Source organism: Chelonia mydas, unplaced genomic scaffold, assembly GCF_015237465.2.
Source record: "Chelonia mydas isolate rCheMyd1 unplaced genomic scaffold, rCheMyd1.pri.v2 scaffold_86_arrow_ctg1, whole genome shotgun sequence".
Classification (NCBI taxonomy): Eukaryota; Metazoa; Chordata; order Testudines; family Cheloniidae; genus Chelonia; species Chelonia mydas.
Window position 1 is genome coordinate 20,591 of NW_025111287.1, and position 23,916 is coordinate 44,506.

Below are 23,916 nucleotides of genomic sequence, written 5' to 3' on the forward strand. Positions count from 1 at the left end.
CCAGACTGGGGGCCCGCTGGGTTTGGGGTTCACCCCCCCAGGACAGGAGCCAGGCGGTTCACAGTCACCTCTCGCCTTTATTCATAGATGTAAAAAAGCCCCCGGGGCAGGATCCTGCTGGGGGGATCCAGAAAAGAGGGGGCCCTGTGTGAGGGAGGCACCCCAAAGGCAGGGGAGCCCCCCCAATCCCTCATCACAGCCCCCTCAGTCTATAAATATCCACAGGGGACGATAGTGCAGTACGGGGGCAGGGGGGGCAGGATCACCCCCCCCATGGGAATGGGGAGCACAAGGGGTGGGTCGCCCCAAGGAAGGAGGGGTCCAAGCGCTGTCCCCCAGACCATCTAGGCCAGAGGCGGGTCTCCCTCGGGGAGCGGGGGGGGGAGGGAAGTGCTGTCTCATGTGGGAGGGGTGGTCACTAAGGGGGTAGGGCTAGCCCTCACCCATGGGGGAAGGGGCAGTGCCTGAGGGGGCGGGGCTAGGCTCCTGGGGGAGGAGGGGTTCTCTGAAAGGGGGTGGGGCTAGTGCTGCTCAGGTGGGAGGAGCTATCCAGTAGCCACTTATGGGGGTGGCCATTGCCAAGGTCGCATATCGGGGGGGGCAAGGCGAGCCCTAGGTGGGCACGGCTGTGACCAAGGGGCGTGGCTAACCCCAGGTGGGCGTGGCCCTCGTGAGCGGCGTGGGTAGCCCCGGGTGGGCGTGGCTCCCGCAGAGGGGCGTGGCTAGCCCTCGCCCTGCTCCCCGAGGTAGAAGGTGCGGGGGCGGCGGGCGGAGGGCAGGGAGCGCGTGGGGCGCAGGGGGCCCCGGGCCGGGCGGGCCTGCACGGAGGGCGCCTGGGTGCGGTTGTCCGGCGCCGGGGGGCGGAGCAGGGAGGGCGGCACCGTGGAGCTCTTGATGTGGATCACGCGCGTGTCCATCACCTCGCAGTCGATCTGCATCATCACCTCGAAGCCCCGCGACGCGTTGTACAGGCTCTCTGGGGAGAGAGGGGGGGTCAGCCCGGCGCCGGGACGCGGCTGGCTCTGGGGCGGGGCGGGTGACACGGGGACCCGGCGCCGGGACGCAGCTGTTTCTGGGGCGGGTGACACAGGGACCCCTCTCCTGGCACCGGGACGCGGCTGACTCTGGGGAGGGCCGGGTGACACGGGGACCCGGCTGGCTCTGGGGCGGGACAGGTGACACGGGGACCCGGCGCCGGGACGCGGCTGTTTCTGGGGCGGGTGACACAGGGACCCCTCTCCTGGCACCGGGACGCGGCTGACTCTGGGGCGGGGCGGGTGACACGGGGACCACTCTCCTGGCACTGGGATGCGGCTGGCTCTGGGGGTTGGCGTGGGGGCCGGTTATTATGGTTACGAAGCCCAGGGAGCCAGGACCGTACCATTCAGCGCCATGGCTGGCATCACCAGCGACATCTTGGGCCGGGTGGTTTTGTTGTGGCTGATGGCCGGGAGCAGGAGGTGATCCTGGGGCCAGGAGACAGACAGACCAGAATGAGAGACAGACCAGCTGAGAGCGCCCCCTGCTGTCCCCGCCCCGCTCCCTGCAGCACGGCCCCTAGCGCCGCCCTGGGGCAATGGGGCCAGCCCTGACTGCCCGGGGAGAGCCCCCTGCTGCCCCCGCCCCGCTCCCTGCAGCCCAGCCCCTAGTGCCGCCCTGGGGCAATGGGGCCAGCCCTGACTGCCCGGGGAGAGCCCCCTGCTGCCCCCCGCCCCGCTCTCTGCAGCATGGCCCCTAGCGCTGCCCTGGGGCAATGGGGCCAGCCCTGTCTGCCCGGGGAGAGCCCCCTGCTACCCCCGCTGCCTGCGGCACGGCCCCCCAGCTCACCCTACGGAAGGAGACCACGTAGAACGTGTCCTCCCGCCGGTCGATGGCGTCCATGAAGTCGTGCTCCGTGCGATCGGGGCGCTGATAGACCTGCAGCTGGCTCAGCGAGTCCCTGAAACCGGAGACGGGCGTCAGGGAACAGGGGCCTGTCCCTCCGAGGGGTGCCAGCCCCGATCTGGGCACAGGGCGGGGCCTGGCTGGCTTGCGGGGGGATCTGGGGCCCCTTACCTCTCTGGGTGTTCGGGGGGGCTGGCTGGGACATATCGCGACGGGCTGGGAGCCTTCCTCTGGGGTGACTCCTGTGGCCAAGATGGGAGAGAGGGTCAGTGGGGGGCACCGGGGAACTCCTGCAACAGCCCAGCAAAGGCTGCCGCTTGGCACCCCCAGAGGATTCTGGGTAAAACCACCGAGGATTCTGGGTAACGCCCTGTGGCCCGGGCAGCTCCCAGCCCCCCCTCCCTGTAGGCCAGACATGGATGGACTTGGCCCCTCCCCCAGTGGGTGGAGCCACCCTGGCTTGCCCCCCCCACAGCCTCACCTGATTGGCCCGTGGCTTGCGGGACTGCAGGGGCTTCCTGCGGTTGATCTGGTGCCGACGCACCCAGCCGCTGAGCTCGTCCGCCAGCCTGGGGGAAGAGCGGGAGGGTTAAAGTGGGACTCGGGGGCTGTGCCCAGGGGGATTGTGGGATACGTTACCCACAACTCCTCACTGCAGCAGCTCTGCTACTGCCCATCCAGTGGCAGTTTGCAGGGGCTTCTGGGGGAAGTTACCCACACCCATTGGCATACGCTGGCAGCCCCCAGGGGACTGTGGGATGCGTTGCGCACAGGCCCCGGGGGGCCCTTTCCCAGGAGCCGCGGGGCACCCACCGGAGCGACTCAGTGCGGTTAAAGTGGCGGCAGTCGGACGCCAGAAACAGCTTGTCCAGGTCCCGCAGCATCAGGTCCTTCATGCCAGAGAGGGCGGCCGTGAGGTTCCTGGGGGAGCAGAGAGCAGCGTCACCGGGGGCCCTGGGGGGCTGCGGGGGTGGGGGGAGCCCCTGGCGCCCTTACCTGAACCTGGTCTTGCCCACGCTGGTGGGGGCCAGCTCCTCCCGCGGCTCCCCTGGCTCCTCCTTCGCCGGCTGCTCCACCACACCCAGCAGGTGCCGGCGGCTCTGCCCGGCCCCCGCCCCCTGGCTGGGCGGCACCGTCTCCACGGCCTTCTGCTCGCTGATGCTGGGGGGGGGAGGGAGGGGTCAGACTAAGAGGGCAGCTCCCGGGGGATGCTGGGACACGTTACCCACAATCCCCTGCAGGCAGGCAGTGTGATGCGGGGCTAAGAGGGCAGCTCCCGGGGGATGCTGGGACACGGTACCCACAATCCCCTGGGGCCTCACCTGACGGGCCCGAAGTTGAAGGCGATGAAGAGCAGCACGACCATGACGCAAACGACCTTCCGGTTCCCAGGGCTGAACTTCAGCTCCCTGCTCTGGAGACGGGGCAGGGGGGTGTCAGAATGGTACGGTCCGAGCGAAACCACCCTCCCACCAACTGCTGCCTCTCCCAGCCAAAGGCAGGACTCCCCCTCCAAACCAGGCAGCCCTGATGGTATGTCCCACCAACTTCCCACCCCATATCATTAGGGTACATCCCAGCCAGAGCGTCCCCCCTACAATGTATGTCCCACTGACTCCCCTCCCCGTAAACTGCTATCATAAAGGAACATCCTACCAGAAACAGACACCCCCCACACACTATAATGGAACCTCCTAGCAGGAAACAACATTTTCCTGCCCCCCCCCCTTACTATCATAATAGAACACCCCACCAAAAGTTTGGTGCCCCCCCACTCTAGGTGCTAATGGAATATTCCAATGGGATGGCCTAAACTCCCCATTTAGGAAGACTATAATGGCACTTCCCTAAAGGTTCTCAATTCCCCCCCCAGATCATAATGGAGTCTCCCAGGAGACAAGGCTAATGGAATTCTCCAGAAAGCAATTTACCCCCCTCGCACGGTGGAGCTAATGGAAGGTACCAGGAGACTTGGCAATCCCTGCCCCTCTCAGGGGCCATAACACCCCCCCCACCCCACAGATGACAATGGAATGTCCCACAAGGGGGCTGCATTTCCTTTTGCTCCCTTCCCCGCCACATGGGTCGCAATGGAACATCCCAGCAACAGAAAATATGAACAGCCCCCCCCCCCTCCCCCATGCCCCGGGGAAAGGGATCACAATGGGACATCCCAGTAGAAAGCATCTACCATTATCACCCCTGAGGTGGGGGGGGAAAAGGATTTAGAATGTACCATTATGAACTCTACATGGGGAACAGCACCTTCCTAGGATGTACCATTATGGTCCCTACATGGGGTTCTGCTTGCTATAAGATATACCACTATGACCCGGGGGGGGGGGGAGGGGGGCTTTATGGGATGTACCATCATGATCATTAAATGGGGGGGGGGCACTTGCTGCTGAAATGTACCATTCTGATGTCGGGAGGGAGACTGTGGCTGCAAGAATGTACCATTATGACATGGGGAGTTGGAACGTACCATTATGCTCCCTACGGGGGTCAGTTATTTCCTGCCGAGATATACCATTATGTATCACATATGGGGGGGTGTGCTTGGTGTTGGAATGTACCGTTGTGATCCACCGCGGCAGAGCGCAGCTCCTGCGGTGCCCTGCCCTGGCTCACCCACAGGGGGCACTCACCTCGCCCAGGACGCAGTCCAGCCGGCGCCGCAGCACGGCGTTCTCCCGCCGCAGCCGCTCGTTCTCGGCCAGCGCCTCCCGCAGGCGGCACTCCAGCCCCTGCAGGTACTCCTTCTTCTTCCGGCGCGACTGGCAGGCCGACTCCCGGTTCTTGATCATCCGCTGCTGGCGCTTCAGCACCTTCACCTGGGGGCAGGGGCCGGCAGAAAAGGGGGGCTGCGGGTCAGGACCGAGGGGCATGGGGGGGGTCTGGGCTAGCAGGGGCTGCAGGTCAGGAGTGAGGGGCCCTGGCAGAGCTGGGGGGAGCCCAGGACCGGGCTGGCAGGGGGTTGCGTGGCGGGAGTGTGGGGTACCAGCAGAGATGGGGTGGGCAGGACTGGGCTAGCCGGGTCTGGGTTCAGGAGTGAGGGGCACCGGCCGCACTCTATCACTCACGTCAATCTCTGGGTTGCAGGGTCCGAGCTGGCTCGGGGCCGGAACGATGGTTTTGGCCTCGGGTTTGGGGGCGCTGGGGGGGAGCCTGGCCGGGGGGCCCTCCTTCCCCGGGGGCTGCAGCTTGAGGAGCCCTGAGAGCGGGAGGTGCAGGAGGTCGCTCTGGGAGATGACGACAGACGGTGCTGGGACTGCGGGGTGGGACGTCAGTCAGCATCCAACACATGCACCAGCCCTCCCGTGCCCCAGTCCCGGGCCAGCCAATGCCTGCCCTGCTGTGCCCCCAAGAGAGGACCAGCCCCATGCCATGTACCTGTGATGGCTGGCTTCAGGGGCTGGGGCTGGGCCCCCGGCACCGTCTGCAGTAGGATGGTGGGGCTGGGGGTGGCTGCGGGCTGCACCGGGACGGTGGCCACCACCACCGGCTTTGGCTGGATGGGCGGCTTCCGGCTCAGGATCGACTCAGCCTTGATGGGAGTCACTGGCTTCCCTGCAAGAGAGTGTGATGTACTTCCCCAGCGCCCCCCCGCAGAGCCAGCCCCTCGCCCCACTCCCCTCAGCACCCCCTGCTGGCCAGGCCTGGAGTGGCCAGAGCCCCTCCCACACAGCCAGACCCCACCCTCCAGGGCTGGTTACCTGGTGTTGTCTGTGTCTCCTGTGCTGGCAGAAGGCTGATCTGGACGGTGCCAGTTGGAGGGGCCAGGACGTCACCAAACATGCAGGGTGGGGTCGGGGGGTGCTCGGCTTTCACTCCCATCACGTCGTCCGGGCTTGCGGCCTGGGGGGAGCCACAGCTCAGTGTGGGGGTCAGGCGGGACGGACAGAGCTGAGTGTGGGGGCTGGTGGCATCTCCCAAGCCAATGGGGGCACGTACCTGTCTTGGGAGGTCAGGGGTCATGGAGAGGATGGAGGAGTCTGAGCTGTGGGAGGAAGCGGGGGACACGGGTTCGGACTTCACCTGGAGGTCTGCACGGCGAAGGAGGAGGGGTTAGAAAATAGTCCTTCACAGATATCCCTCCTCCCCCTATGTGCACCCGCCCCAGGGCAGTCGCACTGCACACAGATATCCTTCCGTCCCCTACATCCGCCCGCCCCAGGACAGTCGCATTGCACACAGATATCCCTCCGCCCCTATGTGCACGCGCCCCAGAACAGCCCCACTGCACACAGATATCCCCACACCTCATCATCTGTCCCAAATGCTGGGGGGAGGGTGGGCTCACCCGGGAAGAGGCAGGTTGGCATCTGGTCCCACGGCGGCTCTGGGGGGCTGGCGTTAATGCCCAGGTCGAAACCATCATCAAACTGCAGGAGGAAGGGGGAAGCTCGGGGTGAAGTGGGGGTCACCTGTGTATCTCCCCCAGGGTCCAGTCCAGCAGCCCCCAGTGTACAGAGGGCCCTGATCTGAGGGGAGCTGGGGCCCTGCTGCGCGGGGGATGGGTAGTGGGGATGCTATGGAGCAGGTGGGTCTCTGGGGGCACCCCCAGGCAGAGCAGGGTGAGAGAAGGGCTCACCAATGCACTGGGCTCCAGGCAGGGGAAGAGGGCGGTGGGCTCCTCCCCATCATCCAGGCAGCTGTAGAGAGCCGCATCTGGGGGCGGGAAGCAAACAGGGCAGTCAGTCCCCATGCTCCGGGCCCCCCACTCAGGCCCCCAGCCCCGCCCCCTCCTCCAGGCCCCGCCCCCTCTGGCACCCAGCCCCTCCCACTCCTCCAGGCCCCGCCCCCTCCGGCTCCCAGCCCCTCCCCCCTGCAGGCTCCGCCCCGCCCTGCGCACCACCAAGCGCCTGCCAGTCAGACCCCCTGGCCCAGCCCCGCCCCGCCGCTGCTCAGGCCCCTCCCACAGCCCCGCCCACCCCAGTCCTCGCTGCTCAGCAGGTTGTCGGCCAGGAACCGGCCCGAGTCGCGGAGCAGCAGCAGCTCCGGGGCCAGCGCCGCCATCTTCCCCCGGCCCCGCCCCCTCCGGCTGCCATGACAACCGCCCACCCAATCGCAGCGTCGAGGCAGCCCGCCCCAGCCAATCACAGCGCGCGGGAGGCGGAGCCCGGGAGAGATCAGCCAACGGGGAAGCGACTTCCGCTCCGGTCTTCGGGAATGGGCGTGGCCGTGGCCGCATGGCGAGAGCGGCGCACGCGCAAAATGGCGTGACGGGGGCGGGGCGCAGCACGGCGCATGCTCACAGGGCGGGTGCCTCTCACTGCGCCTGCCTGAGCTGGCGGAGCCTGAGACGCGCCTGCGTGAGTTTGGAGACAGCGATGCGCATGCGCGACGTGGGGTGGACAAGCGGCGCGCGACCAGAACTCCAAAGAGTGCAGGCGGTACGGCGCATGCGTATCTGTGAGACACACGCACACACAGACCCCTCCCCGCTCCCCCGGCCATGTCCGTGCTACGCGTGCGCTGCGGCGCACTGCCTCCTGGGACCTGTAGTTCCGGCCTCCCCCAAAGAGGCAGTAGCGCCTCATGCCGCGGGCCGTATCCACAGGGAGTGACCCCGCCCCCAGCCTCGTTCCCGCCTGCCCAGCCCAGAGCCGGTGCGGGAGGTCACAGCCTGCTGTGATGTCATCAACATCCCCTAGGATGACATCACCCCCTCCCTCTGTGACATCACAGTCTGCCAACAGCACAAGTGGTGATGTCATAAGGCTGCATGACCTCATCAGCTCACCCCCTAAAAGGGACAGGCCCCTACCCCATTCCCTGCCCCCTGAGCCCTCTAGTCCCTGCCCTGGGGCCAGGGGGGAGCCAGCGCCCCCTAGAGGGGGGGGAGCCAGCGCCCCCTAGGGGGGGGAGACCCCTGCCCTATTCCCCGCCCCCTGAGCCCCCAGTCCCTGCCCTGGGGCCGGCGCCCCCTAGAGGGGGGCGCCGGCGCCCCCTAGAGGGGGGAGGCCCCATTCCCTGCCCCCTGAGCCCCCCAGTCCCTGCCCTGGAGCCAGATGGGAGCCGGCCCCCCCTAGAGGGGACAGGCCCCTGCCCCATTCCTCCCCCCCAGCCAGCCAGTCCCCCAGCACCTCCAATCTACCACGAACCCTCACATGACTCCTTTGCACAGTGGCCTCCAAAACCTCTTTATTCTGAATTCCTTTTTGGGGTACAGTGGTGGGGGGTCAGTGTCTCGGGTCCATCTGCTGCCCATGACCCTGGGAGTTGCCAGATGAACCGTCATTCGCCCCTCGTCAACCCCACCGTTAGCCTCAGGAGGGCCGCCCTGGGGCCCCCCGTTCTGCAGGGACCATGGGAGTACGCCCCAGGGGGACAGAGTCCAATGGAGCCACCACTGGCCGGCGAGTTACATCTTTCTTGTCACCTATAGGGGGAAGAAAGAAGGGTGCCTGGGGAGTTACTTGGGGTGTTAACAAGCACTCCCAAATGTTAGGATATAGATATTCAGGCCTGTCTGTAAAGGCCTGTACCCTAAGAATTTAGGTGTATTCTTATCACTTGGCTAGTTACAGAGGTATAAAAGGTTTCAGAGTAGCAGCCGTGTTAGTCTGTATTCGCAAAAAGAAAAAGGAGAACTGGTGGCACCTTAGAGACTAACCAATTTATTTGAGCATGAGCTTTCGTGAGCTACAGCTCACTTCATCGGATGCATACTGTGGAAAGTGTAGAAGATCTTTTTATATACACACAAAACATGAAAAAAATACCTCCTCCCACCCCACTCTCCTGCTGCTAATAGCTTATCTAAAGTGATCACTCTCCTTACAATGTGTATGATAATCAAGGTGGGCCATTTCCAGCACAAATCCAGGGTTTAACAAGAACGTCGGGGGGGGGGGGGGGGGAGGAAAAAACAAGGGGAAATAGGTTACCTTGCATAATGACTTAGCCACTCCCAGTCTCTATTCAAGCCTAAGTTAATTGTATCAAATTTGCAAATGAATTCCAATTCAACAGTTTCTCGCTGGAGTCTGGATTTGAAATTTTTTTGTTGTAATATCGCAACTTTCATGTCTGTAATCGCGTGACCAGAGAGATTGAAGTGTTCTCCGACTGGTTTATGAATGTTATAATTCTTGATATCTGATTTGTGTCCATTTATTCTTTTACATAGAGACTGTCCAGTTTGACCAATGTACATGGCAGAGGGGCATTGCTGGCACATGATGGCATATATCACATTGGTGGATGTGCAGGTGAACGAGCCTCTGATCGTGTGGCTGATGTTATTAGGCCCTGTGATGGTGTCCCCTGAATAGATATGTGGACACAGTTGGCAACAGGCTTTGTTGCAAGGATAGGTTCCTGGGTTAGTGGTTCTGTTGTGTGGTGTGTGGTTGCTGGTGAGTATTTGCTTCAGGTTGGGGGGCTGTCTGTAGGCAAGGACTGGCCTGTGTCCCAAGATCTGTGAGAGTGATGGGTCATCCTTCAGGATAGGTTGTAGATCCTTAATAATGCGTTGGAGGGGTTTTAGTTGGGGGCTGAAGGTGACGGCTAGTGGCGTTCTGTTATTTTCTTTGTTGGGCCTGTCCTGTAGTAGGAGACTTCTGGGTACTCTTCTGGCTCTATCAGTCTGTTTTTTCACTTCAGCAGGTGGGTACTGTAGTTGTAAGAACGCTTGATAGAGATCTTGTAGGTGTGTGTCTCTGTCTGAGGGGTTGGAGCAAATGCGGTTGTATCGCAGAGCTTGGCTGTAGACGATGGATCGTGTGGTGTGGTCAGGGTGAAAGCTGGAGGTATGTAGGTAGGAATAGCGGTCAGTAGGTTTCCGGTATAGGGTGGTGTTTATGTGACCATCGTTTATCTTCTACACTTTCCACAGTGTGCATCCGATGAAGTGAGCTGTAGCTCATGAAAGCTCATGCTCAAATAAATTGGTTAGTCTCTAAGGTGCCACAAGTCCTCCTGTTCTTTTTTAGATGTATAAAAGAAAGACTCACAATCACCGTCTACCGGTGTCAGGGCCTCCTCTCCCTGGGACAGTCTGAGGCCCTGTCCCTAGGCCAAGGCCTTTGGCTAAGCGACAGAGGCAGCCATAAGCTGGGAAGTGACCGGTCACATCCTCACATCCCAAACTAGTCCCATTGAAAGAAGGTGCTACTGGGCTGTTAGGATAAAATCCTGTCCTGATAATGCCTATCGCCTCCAGAGAAAGGAAAGCGCCTAGAAAATGTACAAGGAAACTTAGTTTGAGAGCATCCTGTCTGGCAAGAACTCACCTATCAATACTGGGATGTGAAATCCTCACTTCTGTGTTGTTTTGTCATTATAGTTCCCACTTTGCTATTGTTTGTCTGTATAATCTCTGTCTGGTTCTGTGATTGTTCCTGTCTGCTGTATAATTAATTTTGCTGGGTGTAAACTAATTAAGGTGGTGGGATATAATTGGTTACATAATCATGTCACAATATGTTGGGATTGGTTAGTTAAATTTCAGGAAAATGATTGGTTAAGGTATAGCTAAGCAGAACTCAAGTTTTACTATATAGTCTGCAGTCAGTCAGGAAGTGTGTGGGAGAAATGGGAACAGGGAATGGGGGTGGGGAAATTGGAATCGTGTTTGGCTAAGGGCAGGAATGGGAACAGGGGCACAGGTGTAAGGCTCTGTGATTTCAGAGCTGGGAAGGGGGACACTAAGGAAGGAAACTGGAATCATGCTTGCTGGAAGTTCACCCCAATAAACATCGAATTGTTTGCACCTTTGGACTTCGGGTATTGTTGCTCTCTGTTCATGCGAGAAGGACCAGGGAAGTAAGTGGGTGAAGGAATAAGCCCCCCAACACCAAAATCCACTGTATTTCCATGCTGTCTCCAAACATTGTCCCTGACAGTCTCCCAGTGGGATGTGCTCCCCCATTATATTGCGGGGGGCAGAAATCACAGATATATTGTGGGGTGTGCTAGAAGGTAGCATCCTGAAGCAGTGAAAGTTTTGGGGTGCTTGCAAAGAGCAGAACAGAGGAGTTTCAGGGTGGTAGAACAGAGGTGATTTCCAGATATGGCAGGATATGAAGAACTGATTACAGACACCTAGAGGGACTGCCTTTTGCAAAGATGTGGAGCGATTTTGGGGTGCAGAATTGGGAACCCCAGAGATTAGGAGGCATTTTGTGGTGCAGGGAGATCAAGAATCATGGTAGACAAGAATGGGGAACCCCAATAAAGATCTGGATGGTGTAGGTCAGTTTGAGGGTTCAGAACAAGGGGCTCCCCCAAATTAAAGGAAGATTTGGGGGTACATAATAGATGCAGAACAGGCCAGTGGGCCCCAGAAAGATGTTAAAGGATTCTGGGGTACAGGTTCTGTTTTGAGGTGCAGAAGAGAGAGAATCTCTACAAACAGACCGGAAATTTTGGGGGGTAGAACCAGGAAGACCCTTTATGAATATGGAGAATTTTGGAGGTTCAGAAAAGGGGGAATCTCTGCCCACAGATAGGAGAGTTTGAGGAGGGCAAAACCAGTGACTTTGGGGGTGCAGATCAAAGGGGCCCCTCACAAAATCAGGGAAGGACTGGGGGACAAAATGGGTGAAAATTGGGGTGCAGGACAAGGGGAAGGCCAAATTAGGGGTACAGAACAGGTACATTTTGGAAGGGCAGATCAGGGAGTTTTGGGGGTGAGTTGTAAGGAGGTGGGGGAGTTTGGGATGTGAACTCAGGGTCCAGCCAGTGGGGTGCACTCTCTTGTTTAGAGATGGCTACATGAAGGGGTGCCCTGTGGGTGTATTATGAGTGAATTTGGGGTGCTGGAAAAGGGGGTACCTACTAGGTATACAGGGGAAATTTGTGGGGTGCAGCATTAGAAATTAACCTGTGGGGGCAATGGGGGAGTTTGGGGTGCTGATAAAGCTGTGATCCAGTAAGGGAATTCAGGGGCATGAACTGGGGACCCCAAGAGCTGAGGTGTAGCAATAAGGAGGCATGAGAGTTTTGGGGTACAGGAGTAGAGGGGCAGCTTCCTGGGGACTGAGGAGGGTAATTTAGGGTGCAGAATTGGGGATCCTTTGAGGGCAGCCTGGGAAACTTTGGGGTGCAGTTCACAGGGGTGGGGCACCCCACAGGGACTCAGATTGCTTCCAGGGGGGCTGCATGGGGACAGGGGGCCCACCAGCAAAGAAAGGGGGTGCACTTACCTAGGTCCCTGGGCCGCTTGGGGGGCAGGGGCGCCCCAGAGTCCTCCCGGCGCAGAGCGGAGGCAATTTGCCGCCCCACATAGCGACAAGCTGCTGGGAGAGAGACGGGGGCCCACTGAGAGGTGATCTGGGGGCACCATGCACCCCCTTCTTCCATCCCCACCCTGCCCCCCAGATCCCCTCTCGCCAGCACCCTGCCGCCCCCAGGATTAGCCCCCCACGTGCCTCCTGTCCCCCCCCCTTCTCCCTGGGTCCCCCCTTCCCAGCACCCCACAGCTTTCCCCCTCCCCCCTCCGTCCCGGGGCCCCCAGAGCTCCCCCCAACTCACCCCCAATGACCAGTCACACCATGCCGGACCCAGCTGGGCGCTGACGTAAGCGGGAATGAAATAAAGCTGGCGGGGGGCGGGGTGGAGGGAGAGCAGGGGATTCTGGGAAATGTAGTCTTCAACCCCCCTACTCCCCCGGACGCCTGGGTTCATAACCCCCCCGCCCCCGCGCGCGGGTCTGGATCAAGGGGTGAAATAATGAACACTTAACCCTGTCTCTCCCGGATGCGTGGGTTCGCACCCCTCCCCCGCCCTGAATTAGGGGGTACAGAGCCCCCCCCAAAAACCTCCATCTTCCCCGGATGCCTGGGTTCACACTCCTGAATTAGGGGTACGGTCTCCCCTCCCTGAACCACATCTTGCCCTGGCCCCCCGGGGGGGGTTCCCACTCCTGCTTCCCCTCCCCCCCGTCCTGCGGAGCCCCCCCAACCCCTGCACCCCAGGACCCACCCTCCCTGTCCCCCCATTCCCGCCCACCCCCACCCCCAAATCCCACACCCTCTGCCCCATCCCCCCCAACAGCCCCTTCCACCTGCCATCCCCCCCTGCACCCCTTTTGCCCCCCTCAATCTTCGGGTTCCCCCCAGCTCTCCCCAGCTGCGGCCCAGAGCCCCCCACGCGTGGGGTCGGCCCCCAGCAGCCATCTTGTGCGGCCAACCCCAGCACCCAGGGCGGGGGGACTGGGGGGGGAGACCCCCCCCCAGTCCCCCCAATCGTGTGCTGCTTGTTAACACACTGATGGAGCAGGGGGTCCCAGCCCCCCCCTTCCTTGTGGGGGGCAGGGGGGCCTGGGCCTGGCCCCTCCCCACACGCCTCGGCCTGGCTAATCGAGGCAGGCTGCGGCCTAGCGGGGCCGCCCTCAGGAAGTGATGCAAAGACAAGGGGGGGGCAGTGGGGGGGAGGCCGGACAAGCGGGGCCAGAGCGCAGCTGGATCCCCCCCAGCCTGTGCCCCCCAGCCCGGGGTGAGGGGGGGCCAAGGGGGCACAGCTGGAGGGGGAGGAGCGAGGGAGCAGGGCAGAGACAGACAGCAAAGCCCAGAGAGGGAGGGAGCCAGGACGCCTGGGTTCTCTGTGTGGGGGCTGGGAGCCAGGATGCCTGGGTTCTTTTGAGGGAGGAGGGCTGGGAGCCAGGTCTCCTGGGTTCTCTGGCGGGGGGGGGGGGGGGGGTGAGCAGATGGGGGGGCTTGGAGCCAGGTCTCCTGGGTTCTTGAGGGGTGGTGTCTAGCAGTTTCGGGGGGGGGGGGGGCTAGGAACCAGGACTCCTGGGTTCGTGGGGCAGGGGGTCTCTAGCAGCTTAGTGGGGGGCTGGGAGCCAGGATGCCTGGGTTCTCGGGGTGGAGGGGTCTAGCGGTTTACTCAGGGGACTAGGAACCAGGACTCCTGGGTTCTCTGTGGGGGGTCTAGCAGCATGGGGGGAGGGAGTGGGAGCCAGGACACCTGGTTTCTCTGCGTGGGGAGGGGGGCGAGCCTGGAGCCAAGACTCTTGGGATCTTTCTGACCCATTCCCCCTGCCCTCTGGTTCACAGGAGCTGCCCATCTCTGAACCCCCCCAGGCTTCACCTCTGGGGGGTGCCGTGCCAGAGCCCCCCACTCCCCACTTGGCCGGGGGCAGATGGAGGCCGCGGCAGTGGCCAATGGGAAGGCGGAGGGCGGCGGAGCAGCGAATGGGATGAGCGGTGCCGGCAGAGGTGCTGAGCCCTGGGGCGCGGGGCCAGAAGAGGACCAGAGAGAGAACCTGGAGGTGCCCAATCAGCCGGCAGACGCCTGGGTGGCGCCGGACGGTGCCTTCACCAAGCGGGTCCTGCGGCCGGGCGCGGGGCTGGACAAGCCGACGCTGGGCGCCCTGTGCCAGGTCTTCCTGGAGGCTCCGCCGGGGGCGCCCCTGGGCTACCCCACCAACCGCTGGGCCCAGCTGGAGCTGGGTGAGGGAGACGGCGCCTGGGACGGCCTGGTGGACGCCTGCCTGGAGACCATGGTGCCGGGGGAGCGGGCCGAGCTGTGGGCCCCGGGCAGGGCCGTCCTGGGGCTGCACCTGGCCTCCTTCGCCCCGGTCCCGGAGCCCTGGCAGCTGGACCCGGCGGAGAAGTGGGCGCTGGCCCTGCGGCACAAGGAGCGCGGCTCGGAGCTCTACCGGGCCGGCGAGGTGGGGGCGGCCGCCCGGCGCTATGCCCGGGCCCTGCAGCTGGCCATGGCCACCGGCCCGGCCCCCCCCGGCCCCGGAGCACGCCCGCCTGCGGGCCGACCTGCACGCCAACCTGGCCGCCTGCCAGCTGCGGCTCGCCCAGCCGGCCCACGCCGCCCGCAACTGCACCAAGGCGCTGGCGCTGCGGCCCCAACACACCAAGGCCCGGTACCGCCGCGGCCTGGCCCGCGCCGCCATGAACGACCTGGAGGGGGCGGGCGAGGACTTCCGGGGGGTGCTGGTGGCCGAGCCGGGGAACACGGCCGCGCGCAGGGAGCTGGAGAGGGTGGGGCAGCGGGCGCGGGAGCGGGACGCCCGCCTGGCCCGGGCCATGAGCAAGCTCTTCTCCTGAGCGCGGCGGGGACAGAGCCCGGAGCCTGCGCCTGGGGTGGGGCAGGGGGCCCTTCCGGCCTGGGGGGCGCCGGCTCCCATCCAGCCCCAGGGCGGGGACTGGGACACGGGGCCCCAGTAATTCGTCAGAGTCGAGAATAAAATTTATTTCTTAAAATACAAAGAAATCGTTTGCTGTTGAAACATGAAAATCATTAAGTTGGGAGCAGGTCAAAGGTCGGGGTCTGGCCGTTCCGGTTGGCCGCTGGTTGGCAGAGTTCAAAGGTCAGCCCCCAGCTGAGTGGAGGGCAGCGTGTGGTGGGGTCAGGGGGCAGCCCACTGGGGTCAGAGGTCACCAGGAGTTGAGGCCTTTTCCTGCTTTACTCAGACCCCCTGGTTGGGCACAGTCCTGGGCTCACGGGCCGCAGGTCAAAGGTCAGAGGTCACAGCCGTTAGCTGGGCTCACAGGCGTCAGCCAAGCCCATTAGCCGAGCCTCTGCCTGCAGGGTTAGGGTCAGAGGTCAGAGGTCACACATGGCAGCATTGGCCTGTTCCCTTTGCTCGCACCCAGGTCAGGTCAAAGGCCTGAGGTCGCAGGTGCCACTTTGGGTCAAAGGTCATAGGTCGGGTGTTGGCCAATCCCCGGTGGGGCTGGGTCAAAGGTCAAGCATGAATGGAACCAAAGAAAGGCGGTGCTTGTCGGGTCAAAGGTCATGGGAAGTGGCCAGCCCCATTGGTGCCGCTCTGGCCGCCAGGTCGAAGGTCAGAGGTTAGAGGTCATGGACACTGGCTTACACTCCAACTTCAGCTCCGTGGGAAGGTCACAGAGGCCAGAGGTCACGGAGGGAGGCGGGCAGGGCTCCCCATGCACCCCCCAGCCGCTGCCCCGGTTAACGGGGCCTGTCCCAGGGCACGGGGTGGGGGAGGTCACAGGGGGCCCCACATGGGCCAGGCGGTGGGAGGTGCAGCCCCCAAATCCACTGTCACATGCACCCCGGAGCCCTCCCCCCAGGCCTGGGAGAGCCGGAGCCGTGAGCGCCCCTCACTCCCGACCCGCAGCCCCCGGCCCCCCCCCAGCCCTGCCGGTGCCCCTCACTCCCGACCCACAGCCCCCTGTCCCCCCCGCACCCTGCCGGTGCCCCTGACTCCCGACCCGCAGCCCCCTGCCCCCCCCAGCCCTGCCAGTGCCCCTCACTCCTGACCCGCAGCCCCCTGCCCCCTCCAGCCCTGCCGATGCCCCTCACTCCCAACCCACAGCCCCCTGTCCCCCCCCCAACCTGCCGGTGCCCCTGACTCCCGACCCGCAGCCCCCTGCCGGTGCCCCTGACTCCCAACCCGCAGCCCCCTGCCCCCCCCAGCCCTGCTGGTGCCCCTCACTCCCAACCCACAGCCCCCTGTCCCCCCCCGCCACCCTGCCGGTGCCCCTGACTCCCGGCCCGCAGCCCCCTGCCGGTGCCCCTCACTCCCAACCCACAGCCCCCTGTCCCCCCCCCACCCTGCCGGTGCCCCTGACTCCCGACCCGCAGCCCCCTGCCGGTGCCCCTCACTCCCGACCCGCAGCCCCCTGCCAGCCAAGCCCTGCCCCCCCGAGCCCTGCCAGTGCCCCTCACTCCCAACCCATAGCACCTGCTAGCCCAGCCCTGCCCCCGAACCCTACAGCTCTGCTTGTCTGTGACAGATCCCCACCCCCAGCTGCCTCCCCCTCCCTGGCCCTACATGCCCGGAGCCAACACATGGTCCCTCCATCCTTCTGTAGCTGGGCAACCGTCACCATGGATACATCAAAGCTCCAGGATGCTGGGGGTGGGCGGGGGCCCTACAGGGACACAGAGAAGGGAACTGAGCGAGGGCGAGGGGGGCTCAGGACGGGGGCAGGGATTTGGGGGGTTGGGGGAGGGAAACTGGGGGGTGGGGGGAGCTGGGGGCAGATGGAGCCGCACAGGGAGGCTGCTCAGGGAGTGGGGGAGCGGTGAGGTGGGGCCATTGGGGCTGGGGAGGGATAACGGGGCAAGAGGGGGGAGATGGGGGGTGGGGAACGGGGGGCAGCACTATGGGCTTCGATATTTCCTTCTGTTGCCTGTGACGAGAGGGTAACACCCCCCTCCCCCACTGCCCCTCCCCAGCCAGCCCCCGCCCTGGGGTCGGATGGGAGCCGGCGCCCCCCAGAGGGGAGAGGCCCCATGCCCCATTCCCCGCCGCCCTGAGCCAGCCAGTCCCTGCCCTGGGGCCAGGTGGGAGCTGGTGCCCCCCAGAAGGGACAGGCCCCAGCCCCGTTCCCTGCCCCCCCGTTCCCCCCCCATTCCCGTGCAGCCGGCCAGGGGCCAGGGACGACTCTGGTGTTGTTATCAATAGAGATTTATTAACCCAGGTCACTTGCAAACAGAAACGTCGCGTCCCGCGACGGGGAGAGGAACTGGGGGGGGCCGGATCGCACAGGGACCAGGGCCATGTACGGGGGTACAATGGACCACACAACACGGCGCCCCCCCCAGCTCTGCCGGTGCCCCTCACTCCCGACCCGCAGCCCCCCGCTAGCCCAGCGCACCTGTCATGTTTGTGGTCACTGCAAGGGATCCCCAGATGTCTAGGCTTTGGGGCAGCGTGTTGGGTGGGAGTGACTTAGGGGGACCCCGATAATGAACAGTGTCTCCCCCACCCCAGTGATTCTGCCCCCAGACTCCAAACACCCCAAACCCCAGAAATGCAGCATTGGACCCTCAAACTTCTCCCCTCCCTGCCCCCTCTGTCCCCCTGAACCAGGAACCCCCCCATGGGGGCCCAGAGGTGGCATCCCAGAGGGGCGGCATCACTCACTTGCGGCGGCCGTGGGAAAAGAGAGGTCTCTTTTGGAGTGTGGGGGGGGTTGTGTATCTTAAAGGGCCAGTGTCACAGATATGGGGGGCTCATGCTGGGGGTCACACCTTGGCAAGGGGGATATTTCATTGCTATGTACAGCTGGGGGCTCTGTGATATACTGGGGTTTGCACCCCCCCAATCTGGAGCAAAATGTTTATGGGGGAGGGGCTAAAAAGGGGAGGGGCTGTGGGGAAAGGCCGAGAGGGAAGAAAGAGGGCGGAGCCAGTGCTGAAGAAGGCGGAGCCAATTGGGGAGAAGCCAATCAGAGCTTTGGGGGAGCAATCAAGGCATGACGATATTGGGGGGAATGAGGGGGCGGAGCCTGATATGAAGGGGCGTGGTCTGATGGGGAAGCTCAGGAATATATTTAGGGCGAGCCAGAGGGCGTGGCCTGAGCCAATGGGGCGTGGCCTAATCATGTGGGAGTGGAGTCAGACCCAGGGCTGGGGGGAGAATATGGTGGCTGCAAAGCATTATGGGTAGCATTCCATTGAAGGGGGTGGCCAAAGGGGCAGGGTGTGAGGCCAGGGGGCGGAGCTTGTCCCTAGGGGCCAGAGCCGGAGGTTCTGACGGGAAAATGACAGTTGCAAAGGATTATGGGAATTGCTTAGTTGGGGCGGGCTGTGGGGCTGCCAAGGGGGCAGAGCCAAAGATGCCTGTGGGGAGGGATGGGGGGCAATGGTTACAAAGGATCATGGGAAAGGCTCTGCTCGGAAGGGGGGTGTTGTCATGGATACAGGGGTGACTGGGGGGCAGGGCCGGGTTTTATGGAGCCAGGAGAGGCTGCAAAGGCTCCTGGGTATCCCAGCGGGTGGTGGCTGCAGGGGATTCTGGGTGTCGCTGGCTGGAGCAGGGGTTGCAAAGCATCATGGGTCTCCTGGGGGACAATACCTGCAGGGGACTGTGGGTCCGGTGGGCGGGGGCTGCAAGGGATTGTGGGTAACATTGGCTGCAAGGGATTCTGGGTAATATTGGCAATGGCTGCAGGGGATTGTGGGTAATGGCATCCGCAGGGGTTATCAGCCTGGTTGGCCCGTGGGGCTGCCAGTGGGCGGGGCCAGCAGTAGGCAGGGCCTGACTGGGGGGCAGGGGCAGCCGTAGGTGGGGCCTGGTTTGTGGTTGGAGCCAGCAGTGGGCGGGGCCTGTTGGGCAGGCTGTGGGCGAGGCCGGCAGTGGGTGGGGCCTGATTCGTAGGCTGGCCCGGCAGTGGGTGGAGCCTGGTGGGCGGGGCGGGGGGGGCGCGGGGCCAGCGGGACTGGGGCGGGGCTAGGGGTCCCCGTGGTCGTCGTGGTGCTGGGCGGGGCCCGGTCGGCGGCCGGGGGCGGGGCCAGGGGCGGGGCCAGCGAGGCGGGGCTAGGGGTCCCCGTGGTCGTCGTGGTGCTGGGCGGGGCCCGGTCGGCGGACGGGGGCGGGGCCAGGGGCGGGGCCGGCAGGGCGGGGGCGGGGCTAGGGGTCCCAGAGGTCGTCGTGGTGCTGGGCGGGGCCTGGTCGGAGGGCGGGGCCGGGGGCGGGGCCGGCGGGGCGGGGGCGGGGCTAGGGGTCCCAGAGGTCGTCGTGGTGCTGGGCGGGGCCCGGTCGGAGGGCGGGGCCGGGGGCGGGGGCGGGGCTAGGGGTCCCAGTCGTTGTCGTGGTGCTGGGCGGCGATGATGATGACCACGGTGAGGATGGTGCACAGCACCATGGCGGCGATGCCCACGGCCAGGCTGATGAAGGAGAAGTTCCGGGCCTCGCGCGACGCGATCTCGGCCGAGACGATGTCCCCCCGCGCCACGGCCGTCCGCACCTGGGGGGACACGGCGTTGGGTCAGGTGCTGCCCCCTGCCCCCCCGCCGCCCCCAGCCCCCCGCGGCGCCCCGCCCCGCCCCCGCGGACCTGCACGGCTTTGATGATGGCGATGATGCCCGTGGGCCAGAAGCAGCAGATGGTGGTGAGCACCGCGATGGGCAGGTAGTCGTGGGGCGGCCGGCGCGGCTCCAGGATGGCGATTCCTGGGGGCATCTGGGGGGGGGAGACCCCCGGGGGCGGGGGAGGGTTGCTGGGGGGGTACGGCTGGGGGGGAGAGAGAGAGAGTTAAACGGGGAATCCACAGCCAGGTGGGAAGCCACACCCACCTGAGTGAAGCCCCGCCCCCAACAGCAGGGGAAGCCCCACCCCCTGCAATGGGGGAAACCTCATCCCAGGGAGGCCCCGCCCCCCATCAGTGGGGGAATCCCCATCCCAGGGAAGCCCCGCCCCCAACAGCAGAGGGAAGCCCCACTCCAGGGAAGCAGACCCCGCCGCCCCCCCCCCCCGGGATCCCCCCCACTCACCGTGCCTACGGGGTACACCGGGACGTAGGCCGTGCAGGGCTGCAGCTGCACAGGGTAGCCGGGGTGCATGTACCCCCCGATGGGCAGGGTCCCCATGGGCGGGTGCGTCTGGACCATGTAGCCCTGTGGGGGGGCGCTGAACTGGGTCTCCTGCATGTAGGGGTCGGGGGGCAGGCGCGGCAGGGTGGCCGAGTGGTGGTGGGGGGGCCGGGGCAGGGTGGCCGAGGTGGGGGGCGGCCGGGGCAGGGTGGCAGCCCCCCCGAGGCGAGGCAGGGTGGCGGTGCCGGAGTGGGGGGGCAGGTGCGGGGGGTCACTGTAGCCAGGGAAGAGGGGGGCATTATTGGGGGCATCAGGTGGGGGAGGGGGCGGCTGCAGTGGGGCATTGTAGGGAGGGGGGGAGGTGTGGGGGCCAGAGTCCGGTAAGCCTGGGAAAGAAAGGGGGTAAGGTTAGAGACTCCCCTATATGCACAGTGTCCCCTATATACATACACACACAGGGCCCCCTATATTCGCAGCCCCCCATATACACACACAGAGCGCCCGCTCCTCCTGGGGGGCTCCAGGGCTGCCCACCCCTGGAATTGGGGCACCGGTTCCCGGGGGTTCTCTCTCCTGAGCACCGATTCGGAGCCGCTCTCAGTTTTTAGGTCACTCGGTCTATTTATAGAGGGAGACACGGAGCCTGGGGGGCGGCAGAGCAAACAGAGAGAGATGGAGAGAAACAGGAAGGGGAGGGAGGACGGGAGATGGATGACACCCCCACCCCACACACACAGCTCTGCTGGTGCCCCTCAATCCCACCCCATAGCTCCCTGCTATCCCAGCCCCGGGCTCCCCCTGGCCCCTCCCCCCAGCCCCAGTTAGTCAAGGACAGCTCCGGGGTGACAGGGGTGGGGGTACAAATGGCTGGGCCAGGGCAGTGGCGAAGGCTGGAGTGGGCCGACACGGAGGCGGAGCGGCGTTAGGGGTTGCGTCTACACGGCAAAAAGCAGCGAGGCTCAGAGCCCGAATCTAGCTTGTGCTGCATCGCTACAAACGGCTATGCAGGTGTTTGGGGCTGGGAGACCCCCCCCGCCGTCCCCAAGGTTACCAAGTCGCAGCCCAAATGTCTACACAGCGCTTTGAATGCTTGTGGAGCCGTGTTTCACGGCCCACGGAAAGCCATGATGAGCCAAATCAGCGGGCAGGAAGAATTTCATCAGAAAAACGTTCATGCTAATTAGGAATTGTTTGCGAGAGGCCCAAACTGCCACAATTGAGAAAGGAGGCCACGCTGGTTAAAAAAACCAACCTGGCTTAGAGGGGAAGTGTGGGCAGCTATAAAAAATAAAACATAAAAAATGGAAATGAGGGAACGTTGGTAGTAATGAATATGAATCAGAAACTAGGAATTGTAGAAAATTGATAAGGGAAGCAAAAGAACACAACGTGAAATCTGTGGCCGCAGGGTTAAGGACAACAAGGAGTATTTTAAATATATTAGCAATAAAAAGAATCCCGACAATGCTATTTGTCCATTACTAGATGAAAATGTAGAATTATCGATAATAGTGCAGATAAGGCAGATGGGTTCAATAAATATTTCTGTTCTCTATTTGGCAAAAAAGCCAGATGATGTAGTCGTCTCAGATGATCATGGTGAAGAACCACTTTCTATTCCAGTAGTATTCAGGACAATGTTAAACAGCAGCTACTAAGGTTAGACATTTTTAAATCAGTAGGTCTAGATAACTTTCTTCCAAGAAGTTTAAAAGAGCTGGCAGAGGAGATTGCTGCATCGTTAATGTTGATGTCCAATATGTCTTGGGACACTCGGGAAGTTCCAGAAGATTCGAAGAATGCTAATGTTGCACCAATATTTAAAAAGGGTAAATGGGATGACCTGAGTAATTATAGATCCATCACCTGACACTGATCCCAGGCAAGAGAATGAAACGTAAGATATGGGGACTCCAATAATAAATCATTAAACTAGCGTAATATATTTAATGCCAATGAGCAGGGGTTTAGGGGAAATAGATCTTTTCAGACTAACTTGATATCTTTTTGTGATGGGGTTATAAATCTGGTTGATAAAAGTAATAGTTCATCTTGGAAGGCTCAGATTTCTACCAGTGAATGGTGATTTCACCACACACACAAGCCGAAGAAAAGATATTTCTCCTGATAACAAACAAAATGTGCAGACAGAACAAAGTAAGAAAAAAACGCAGCTTGAGAACTCAATCGAGTTTGCTTTAAGAACATCGATTTTGGAAATTCTGGCCTGGTGTTGGCGATTTCTGTTTTAATGGCTATAAATCATAGAATCCTAGACCTTGGCCTGTCCTCAGAGGTTAAGGAGAACAATTTACTTCCCTCCTCCTTGTAACAGAGCTTTAACTTTTTGAATCGTAACGTTTACGCTCATTCAATAATTACTGTCCGACCCCCCGATAATTACCTGCAAGTGCGACCATTTAAATCGATAAACATTACAAAATGCGCCAAACCCATCATTTTGTACAAATGTGAATATTTAATTGGATGGAAATATTTTAAAAGATAAAAACCAACGTGGATATTATCAAAAGACAAATCTCGAATTCTGCCCGGCCTCGCCCTAGTGCTGAGGTGCGACACTCAGCCCTCTGTAAAGCGTCCATCTTGGTACCGCACGACATTGTGCAAAACTAGAATGATACAAAATCAACCCGGATAACCACGGGGCCAGCCGTTCTGGGGGAAGAAACAGAAGGGCCCTGAGTGAATTCAGTGAAAACAGGGCAAAGCCTGTGGCTTTGACAAGGTATCCCCAGAAGTACTGCAGCACCTGGGGAAGACACGCCAGCCGGCACTGGCCGGCCATCGTCATGTCACTCGCCGCGCGTGATGCCCACGAGGTGGCGGAAAGCCAAGGAGAAGAGACCAGCGTCAGCACCCAGCTCTCAGCAGGGTCACTCCTGGGCTGAGGCTACAAACTCCCACGGAGACTCCCGCCCAGGGCAGACCAGCTTTGGCGTGGCGGTCCGGCAGATTTCCGACCAAAGCGAAGCACCGGTGACCAAGTGCTGGCCCTCGCTACGAGCGCTGAGAATGGGTTGCAAGAGAAGACGAAGACCGGGGCTGTCTTTTTGTGACCCGACAGCAGCCGGTGACACCGGCCGGCTGACAAGATATCACGAGTTCTCCCTCGACGATGGGTTGTACTCGTGGCATCTGAGCTGATGCTCCGAGGTAGGTGTTTCCAGGTGGCTCCGACAAAGCGCCTGGAGACTCCAGACAGCCAGACTCTCCCAAGGCCGGGTCTGGCGCCTCCACCACAGACCTGCCGACACCATCTCCAGCCGGCTCGCGTCCGCTGACGATGCCTGCTTGGCCTCACGGGACCGTGACTTGCAGGAGGCTGAGGAGGACCCTGAAGAGGCGTTGGGCGGCCACCCGAGGCTGGTGCGAGAAATAGGCCAATGCCCGGGGTGGGAGACGTGCCCAGCACCGAGGGCAGCAGGACACCTAGCCAGCGGGGGGTGCGCACCCCCACCCGCAGCAGCTCACCGGTGTGGACGGGCTGGGAGGGAGCCCCAGCCGCTCCCGGGAACTCCCCCACCAAGGACCTGGCTCCGGCTCCCCCAGCGCCTCGGGAGCCAGCAGAACACGGCCAGGTGGGGCTGGGCCAAGGCCGACCGCGCCCGCGGCACCCCGGACAGCCCCCAGTGCATGCGGACGGCGCGCTTCACGCTGGACACGGCAGACTCGGAGCCCGCTGAGGGGCTCAAGGCCACTTTGCATTCCCGCCCCCTGAACTCTGCCTTGCCCAAGCGTAATCGTTAGCTAGCTCGATACTGGCTCAGAACGTCCCAGCAGACAGGGACTCCCCGGCCAGCCGGGGGGCGT

The 23,916-nt window shown here is 62.5% G+C and overlaps 3 protein-coding genes and 1 long non-coding RNA gene across 5 annotated transcripts in view; 1 reads left to right on the forward strand and 3 right to left on the reverse strand.

The window, feature by feature from the left end:
* Positions 1-57: 57 nt before the first annotated feature.
* On the reverse strand, positions 58-6,964 carry ATF6B (activating transcription factor 6 beta). Of its 2 annotated transcripts, none has more exons than XM_037888876.2 (16): positions 6,819-6,964; positions 6,479-6,555; positions 6,188-6,269; positions 5,839-5,930; positions 5,601-5,742; positions 5,278-5,454; positions 4,968-5,155; positions 4,533-4,718; positions 3,207-3,298; positions 2,881-3,045; positions 2,698-2,805; positions 2,366-2,453; positions 2,056-2,126; positions 1,828-1,939; positions 1,382-1,466; positions 58-976 (listed from the first exon to the last, which is right to left on the reverse strand). In XM_037888876.2, exons 1-16 carry the CDS (start codon positions 6,901-6,903, stop codon positions 723-725), a joined length of 2,004 nt encoding a protein of 667 aa, XP_037744804.1. In that variant the 5' UTR covers positions 6,904-6,964; the 3' UTR covers positions 58-722. The 2 variants fall into 2 exon arrangements, with proteins under 2 accessions (XP_037744804.1, XP_043393609.1); XM_043537674.1 differs by having other exon boundaries at positions 6,152-6,269.
* Positions 6,965-8,009: 1,045 nt separating this feature from the next.
* Positions 8,010-12,487, reverse strand: LOC114019919. Its single transcript, XR_005223746.2, has 3 exons — positions 12,367-12,487; positions 12,039-12,128; positions 8,010-8,269 (listed from the first exon to the last, which is right to left on the reverse strand). It is a non-coding gene; the product is annotated as an uncharacterized LOC114019919 (long non-coding RNA).
* Positions 12,488-13,199: 712 nt separating this feature from the next.
* On the forward strand, positions 13,200-15,030 carry FKBPL (FKBP prolyl isomerase like). Its single transcript, XM_037888880.2, is given in 3 exon segments — positions 13,200-13,329; positions 13,893-14,563; positions 14,565-15,030. Coding segments are annotated over 2 exon segments (921 nt in total). The 5' UTR covers positions 13,200-13,329; positions 13,893-13,978; the 3' UTR covers positions 14,901-15,030.
* A 2,187-nt stretch (positions 15,031-17,217) lies between these two features.
* PRRT1 (proline rich transmembrane protein 1) overlaps positions 17,218-23,916 on the reverse strand; it is a 13,141-nt gene continuing 6,442 nt past the window's right edge. Inside the window, exons 2-4 of the mRNA XM_043537676.1 lie at positions 20,044-20,468; positions 19,607-19,783; positions 17,218-19,517 (exon numbers count right to left, since the gene is read on the reverse strand). Of these exons, the coding sequence (XP_043393611.1) occupies positions 19,341-19,517; positions 19,607-19,783; positions 20,044-20,468 (779 nt within the window). The 3' untranslated portion in view covers positions 17,218-19,340. The remainder of the gene's footprint in view (positions 19,518-19,606; positions 19,784-20,043; positions 20,469-23,916) is intronic.